The sequence below is a fragment of the Aedes albopictus genome, chromosome 3, assembly GCF_035046485.1.
Source record: "Aedes albopictus strain Foshan chromosome 3, AalbF5, whole genome shotgun sequence".
Classification (NCBI taxonomy): Eukaryota; Metazoa; Arthropoda; class Insecta; order Diptera; family Culicidae; genus Aedes; species Aedes albopictus.
In genome coordinates this window covers 205,006,454-205,014,260 of record NC_085138.1, presented here as the reverse complement: position 1 = coordinate 205,014,260, position 7,807 = coordinate 205,006,454, and the positions used below count along the sequence as shown (strand labels likewise).

At 36.7% G+C, this 7,807-nt stretch overlaps 1 protein-coding gene across 1 annotated transcript in view; it reads right to left on the bottom strand.

Annotated features, from left to right (window-relative positions):
- Positions 1–2,103: 2,103 nt before the first annotated feature.
- Positions 2,104–7,807, bottom strand: part of LOC115261560 (muscle M-line assembly protein unc-89) — a 60,715-nt gene continuing 55,011 nt past the window's right edge. Inside the window, exons 7-8 of the mRNA XM_062858673.1 lie at positions 3,742–3,914; positions 2,104–2,403 (exon numbers count right to left, since the gene is read on the bottom strand). Of these exons, the coding sequence (XP_062714657.1) occupies positions 2,317–2,403; positions 3,742–3,914 (260 nt within the window). The 3' untranslated portion in view covers positions 2,104–2,316. The remainder of the gene's footprint in view (positions 2,404–3,741; positions 3,915–7,807) is intronic.

The window sequence follows — 7,807 nt, the reverse complement described above, 5'->3', positions numbered from 1 at the left end:
TATATATATATATATATATATATATATATATATATATGAACCCTACCTGTGAAAAAAAATTCATTGAATTCTGAGAACCATGGTACCAATTTGTACGATAATAAAAAAAAATCCCCTTCAGAGTGAATCTTGGAGTGAATTTTAGGCAATTCATTACAATTTTCAGATCCGTTTGCACTATGTCGACTATAAACCTGTTAATACTACTGCGATTCCCAATAAAATTTAACAGTGTTAACCTAATATAAGACTGATACAAATTTTATTTTCGGGGCCCGTGGCGTAGTTGGTCACACGTTCGCTTCATATGCGGATGGTCATGGGTTTGATTCCCAGCCCCGGCACTTGCAATTTTTCGTCAGTTGCTTTTCCCCCGAGAGCAACTGACACTGACCCTCTTCTGAGTCCCATGGCTCAAACGGACCCGGATACCTGGACATCGGCGAACTGCTACTCATAATGGACCCCCAATCGGACTGGAAAGGAACAACGGCCATCCATCATCATCCTTGTGCTCATCATTCTACTAGGTATAAAGTAGAAAAAGTGAAAGCAGCAGAAAGGCAACCAGTTCGATAAAGTAGAATAAGAATCTAGGCGCTGTACAAAATGTAAGTGCAGCTGTCAATTGAAATTGCTCACGTAGTGCCCCAGTGGACAATAGAGCTGTAAATTAGGTTAAGTGATTAAGAATAAAAAAAAACAAATTTTATTTTGACTTTTTGTCTCCCTTCCACCCCTTCAAAAATTTTTGGCTGGATTTTGCATTTTGAGGGGGCAGATAAAAAAATATTTATCAAAATTTCGAGTCTTACTCAAAATTCTTTAACAAATCCGATGAGCAGGGATGCGACCATTCATTTGCAAAGATTTACATTCACTTGCTATTAGCTCAGTTCAGAAGCATGCTATCGAAAAACAATGTGTGGATGAATTTAACCTTGTAGTTTTATCTGAAAGTTTGCCAAATAACATTGGGGTCGCACACGCATACCAAAGTCGTGAGCGAGCTGTGAAGGCAACTCTCCACAGCGTGAATGTAATTTACATTCACCGCGTGGAGAGTTGCCTTCACAGCTCGCTCACGACTTTGGTATACGTTTGCAACCCCAATGTTATTCGGCAAACTTTCAGATAAAACTACAAGGTTAAATTCAGACATACATTGTTTTTCGATAGCATGCTTCTGAACTGAGATAATAGCAAGTGAATGCAAATCTTTGCAAATGAATGGTCGCACCCTTGCCGATGAGTTTTTAATATTTTTCAAATTAAATGCTTTATTCTTTTTATCCCCCCCTCATCGAACAGTCAAAGAGTGGTGGGACAAAAAGTGAAATGAATATTTGTATCGGCCTAACAACATGTTTTCAATCAAATTTTGAGTTGGCTTAACACTTTCAAAGTTAGAAAACTTTGAATGCCACAATACAATAAAATATAAGTGTAGAATTAGCTATAAGTTAAAATACACATTAATAAAATCAAAAAAAAAAAAATACAATAAAACATGTTTGCATATTGCGACTTTTGGCTACAAATACGACCACAACTTTTCATCTGTTTGCCCAAATGGAATGATATTTTAAAACAATATTTCTACATACATACGCCTCCTATAGAAAAAAAAATCATTGTAATCGGTTCAGTATTCCTGACTCAAGCGTTACATATATGTAAAATATTTGCTATTTTTTTTCTTTGTGTGTACAATCTAAATTTCTTGCGTCGTAGCTATCTCCATCAATATTAAACCGAATCTGATGAAATTTGATGGCAACATCTACACATAATAAACTGTTGCTAGTTAAAAAATCAGCCATTTTGATGCATGCAATCAAAAGTTATTCACTATTTTCCGTGATGCAATTTGACGCGGGACACCCTTTAGTTTCATTTAGTGTTAGGAGGAATGTTTGTCATAGTCTGCTCTCTCTGGCATGAGTGATCCTTAAAAACAACTTATGTGCCTTAAAAATGCTACTTTTCTCGAAAATCACTCGACAGAATGAGGAAGTATATCTACAAAATGCTATTTTTATGTATTTTTGTGGTGTTTATTATTAAAATTGGCTAATTGTTGTGTAATATATACCAAACACATGACAAGATAATACAGTTTTTTTATTGAGACATGACTCAATTCAATGGAGTTTCTTTTTCTACTTATTTAAATACTGTATTTTATTAAGCTTTCAATAAGCTATCCACTGAGTGTTACGCCAATATTTCTATATTCACCATGTGCTTAACATTTACATAACAATGGCGTCGACTGTTTCATCATCCGCATTCCGCAGGTACAGATGTGAGCTATTATACTCTGCCTTTGCCAGGTTTCTTGACTTCGGTTACACGGTCTTCTATGTCCGCGTCTTTTTTGTAACCCTTGGGATGTTTCACCTGCAAAAAGCGAGAATTAGGAAACAATTAGATATAAAATGTTTAAAAAAACGATAAAATTCTATGAAACCTAAAAAATATACACTCCCGTTCAAAAGTTTGAGGTCACCCCCTCAAAAACATGTCATTTTTTTAGGCCTATATCTCCGCCAATTTGCGTCCGATTTCAAAACCCTAGGTTTCATTCAAAAGATAGTAAGTCAAAGAAACTTTGAACATGATTTAAAAGAAACTTTTTCAAAAAATTTTGTATGTTAACTTAACCCAAAGTTGCCAAATTTTCTAAAAAATGAATATAAACTTACGGCAGTGTTGCTGGAAGTTGGGTCGACCAAATTTTAAGATGAGAGCGGTAATATGACCCATTTTCTATTAGCTTTCAACTGCTTTTTACAGAACTTAGCTAAAAAAACTAGAAAAAAAGTTATTAAGTAAATTAATCCTTGATGTCATCGACCAAAAGTTTGGGGTCACCCCTCAATATGCTGTATCGGTCAAAAGTTTGGGGTCACTTTCGTAAAACATGGAAAAGTGATTTGTTGATATCTTTGTCATCTTTCATTCAATTTTAATTCTTCTTGGCTTATTTGAAACAAAATGAATGATTCTTACTGCATAGACATTGAACCACACATATTTGTTGAAAATTACATACTAAAACTTAACGTAAAGTTGCCTCATTTTTTGAAGCGTGGTAAAATGTGCTAACTTTACATAACATTTTTATATACAAAAATCGTTAAATACGTTAAGTTGAAGACATCAAACGTAAATTTAGTTAATTATCTTTGAAATGAGCCAAAAATAATTAAAAATAATTAAAATTGAACTATAGATGACGAAGATATCACCAAATCACTTTTCCATGTTTTACGAAAGTGACCCCAAACTTTTGGCCGATACAGCATGTTGAGGGGTGACCCCAAACTTTTGGTCGATGACATCAAGGATTAATTTACTTAATAACTTTTTTTTCTAGATTTTTTAGCTAAGTTCTGTAAAAAGCAGTTAAAAGCTAATAGAAAATGGGTCATATTACCGCTCTCATCTTAAAATTTGGTCGACTCAACTTTCAGCGACACTGCCGTAAGTTTATATTCATTTTTTAGAAAATTTGGCAACTTTGGGTTAAGTTTACATACAAAATTTTTTGAAAAAGTTTCTTTTAAATCATGTTCAAAGTTTCTTTGACTTATTATCTTTTGAATGAGATCTAGGGTTTTGAAATCGGACTCAAATTGGCGGAGATATGAGCCTAAAAAAATGACATGTTTTTGAGGGGGTGACCCCAAACTTTTGAACGGGAGTGTACGTTTGTTGCATTATAGCCCTACTTACCATAACTTTGGTGAAGCACCTATCAATGCCATATCGATTCCTGGCAACAATGAAGTACGCTCCTTCGTCGGTAGTCAGTGCTTCCTTGATCGAAAATCGAATAAAATCGTTGTGAACTTCCTTAACCGTTCGGGCAGCGTTTGTAATATCCTTGGTTCCCTTCATCCATTGAACTAAATAAATAAAAAGTTTTTGGGAATAAGGTAAACTTTTAAAGTTAAACATTTTAGTAGGTACAATTTGATATTTTTCAATTAAAAAATGAGCAAGTCACATCGAGTCAAAAGTAGATTACATACAAAACCATTTTTTCTGTGTTAAAATCACCATTTTGACTATTCAAGATTAAATCTAAATTGGAGTATATTGAAAGCAGTTAAAATCGGTTAATAAATGGTTTGCTCTTTTGGGAAAAGATCAGCAAGGAAAGCCGTTTTTGCAGCAGTACCCAAGTGACCACGAAGCACGATAGTTCATCTGGAGGCGAATATAATGGTATTTAGGAACTTTTTTTATACTTATTCGTTCGACGCCACTTGGGCATAATATTGCCGAAATAATCTTCACATTTTTTTTTATGTTGATTTTACATTTTGTTTTTAAATTTATACTGACTTAATACTACGTTAGTTTTGGGCGACGAAGTACCGTAAAACGGGGCGAATAGAAACGCCTTCCAGTTTTGATGAATTTTAAAACATAATTGCAATTTTTTTACAATAAGTTATTTGTTTCTATTCGCCCCATTGTTTCTATTCACCCCGTTTTACGGTACTCGCGGCTGTTTCGAGGTTAGGGATAACAAATATATAAAGTTGGAAAGGAGGTATTTAAGGGACTTATACTAAATTACTTGCTATCTTATACTAAGAACATTGATGGGACCGACTGTCCTGAACTGTAACGGAACTAAACAGAAAGGGCTTTATCGGAAGACAACGACAAGAAGAGGACAAACGGAAAGGGGGGCAACGGAAGACAGGGGACGAACAACAAAACCAAATGGCGGGCAACGAAAACAAGGAACGTACGGGATCAAATTCTGACATCAACACATTCAAAAACTGGTAAATGAGACCCATGTACTCCAAATCAAGACCTGCCAACACTTCTCTAACGGGTTTATGTTGTTTTCCTCGGACCCGGAGAACAGCTCAGATCTGACTTCACGATGCTCATCGCATCCCCACACGACATGTTCGATATCCTAGTTAGCCACGCCGCAAACACAGAGATTGCTTTCCGAGAGCCCAATATGGAAGGTATGTGCGTTTAACAAATAGTGGTTGGACATCAGCCGACACATTACACGAATGAAATCGCGGCCTAAATCCAATCCTTTGAACCATGGCTTCTTCGATACCTGCGAAATGATGGAATGCAAACCATCTACCCGTCTCTCCATTTGTGTTGCCAGCTGATCAAGGTCTTCTGACGGGCTAATGCAAAAAATTCGTCGAAGGCGATTTGACGCTCGTAAATATCGCCTTCGCTAGCGCCCACCTTAGCCAGAGAGTCCGCTTTCTCATTACCCGGAATTGAGCAATGTGAAGGGACCCAAGCTATGGTGATGGTGTATGAGCGTTTGGACAAAGCACCCAAGACTTGGCGTATTCCATTCAGGAAGTACGCTGAGTGCTTCATCAGTTTCATTGACCGGACAGAGAACTTAGACTGTCGGTAAAAATGAAGTAGTGCTCAGGTGAAAGAGTGCGAATGTACTCTAAGGTGTAATATATAGCCACTAGCTCAGCAATGTATATCGAGCATGGCTTTTGAAGCATGAAGGTGGCGTTATGAAATTCGTTGTAGAAACCGAAACCAGTTGAATCATTGGTTTTCGAACCATCTGTGACAAACTGTCTGTCTCAGCTAACATGCCCGAACTTACTTGCAAAAATTTGTGGAATACACACGGAACCAAAAATTCTGGTATTCCGGTGATCTCATCCTTCATGGACAGAGGAACTGTCGAAGTCTGAGACGTTGTCACGATTTTTGTTAACCGGAGATGGGCTTATCTCCAACGTCATGTACCAGTAGTACAAGGTTCTGTTCAAGCAGCTCTTCCAAATTTTCTTTGACCAATGGATTCACAACCTCGCATCGGATGAGGAACCGGAACGATAACTCCGCAAAGCGGTCTGTCAGAGGCTGTACACCAGCGAGTACCTGTAAACTCATAGTGTGATTTGAGTTCATGCAACCTAACGCGATCTGAAGGCAACGGTACTGAACCCGTTGAATCTTCAGCAAGTGTGTTTTCGCCGCGGATTGATAACAGAAGCTACCGTCAAACGGTGTTACTTGCAACAGGGGTGTAACTTGCAACACGATGACGTACATTAAATGTAAACTATTTTCTCATAATAATGAAAGCTAGTATGCTCCGCTATTTCTGTTATCGAGATTATGCATACCAAAGATTAATTCAGTGGAAAAATCAGCTTTGTTACTTTGTTTATTGTTTAGCTACACTGTTAAAACAGTTTGCTCATTTTATGCCGTAAAAACAAGTATGGAAATCGTGCTTTACCTCTCTCCTATGGTAAATGCAATAAGTCTGACGACCTTGCGTGCAGTGAGGGTACCTAATAGAAAGCTTAACTAATCAATAAAAGTTTAATAAACTTTTCGACTAAGTAATGTAAAAAATCTTTATCATATTTGACAACCACTATGGGGTAACTTGCAACACTTAAAATTGATAAAAATGTCTAGTATTTATTTTTATTTCACGATATTTAGAATAGAAGTAATCGAAATGAATCATGAACTAACTCCGTAACGCGCTTATTTTCGAATGTCGACTCAATTATTACAGTTTTTGCACGTGACCTTCAAACATTGTTAAGGATTGCTATATTTTGAAATTTTATTCTTGTTTCATCTTGTTGAAAGCTGAATTTAGTTTATGGGCGTTTCAAAACAATCACCAACATCAATTTTGGGTCTATATTGAGCAAAGTATTTCAGTGGAATGCCCAAATGAACGGCTTTGATAGTTATTTACAAAGTTAAATGGGTGCTTAAGTCATGTTATTTCAGCTGAAGTAGCCAAACACCACTGCAAACTGAAAATTATCTATACATGACTTACTCTACTGTTCATGAAATGACATTTTGTAAGTAGTACTAAGTCACGAGATCCATATTTATTTTATATTTGAGGGACGTGAGATCTGTTGTGAAACGATATACTCTTGTTTGTAAGACATATCAATTTGTTCGTTAAAACTGATATTTCAGCTGGTAAGTGTACATCTTTTCAATGCATTTTTCATGCATTACATCAAAACTTATAATACGATCAAGTACTAGAATGTTAGTGCAGTTTAATGGTAGCTAACTTAGCTTTACGTCATATGTTGCAAGTTACCCCACAGATGGGGTAACTTGCAACAAGCATGTATTTCGCACCTCCTGATTGGGTGGAAACGTATTTTGGTAAATCAAGTGCTGCATAATATTCTACTCGTAGTAATTAGTGTACACGATGCTTTACAATATATTTTAAAAGTTTATATTTTCAATGATATTGCGTCAAAGTCAAAAAGTGTTGCAAGTTACCCCATTTGACGGTACTGTATTCTAAAACCAACAGAATGGTTGTTTGGTACAGCCTGATCAGATTTTCCGGATGAGCTCCCCACCATGTTCCGGTAATAGTTCGCATAAAGTTGATCCGCTTTTGGCATTTTTGTATCAGATACACAATGTGCTTCCCCCAGGTGCATTTGGAGTCGAACCACAGACCGAGATATTGAGAAGACATGCTATGAATGATTGTTTATCCATCAGATGGAGCGGAAACTTAGCCGGTTTGTGTTTTTTTTAGAAAAGACAACCATCTCAGTTTTCTCCGGAGGGAATTCGATACCCAGCTTGAGAGCTCAAGTAGACAAAATGTCCAAAGTATCGTGTAGTGGTCCTTGCAGATCAACTGCTATTGATCCCGTCACAGAAACAACACAGTCATCCGCAAGCTGTCTTAAAGTGCAATTTGCCTTGAGACAATCATATATGTCTCATAAACATTGTAAAGAGCGGGGCTTAGACATGAACT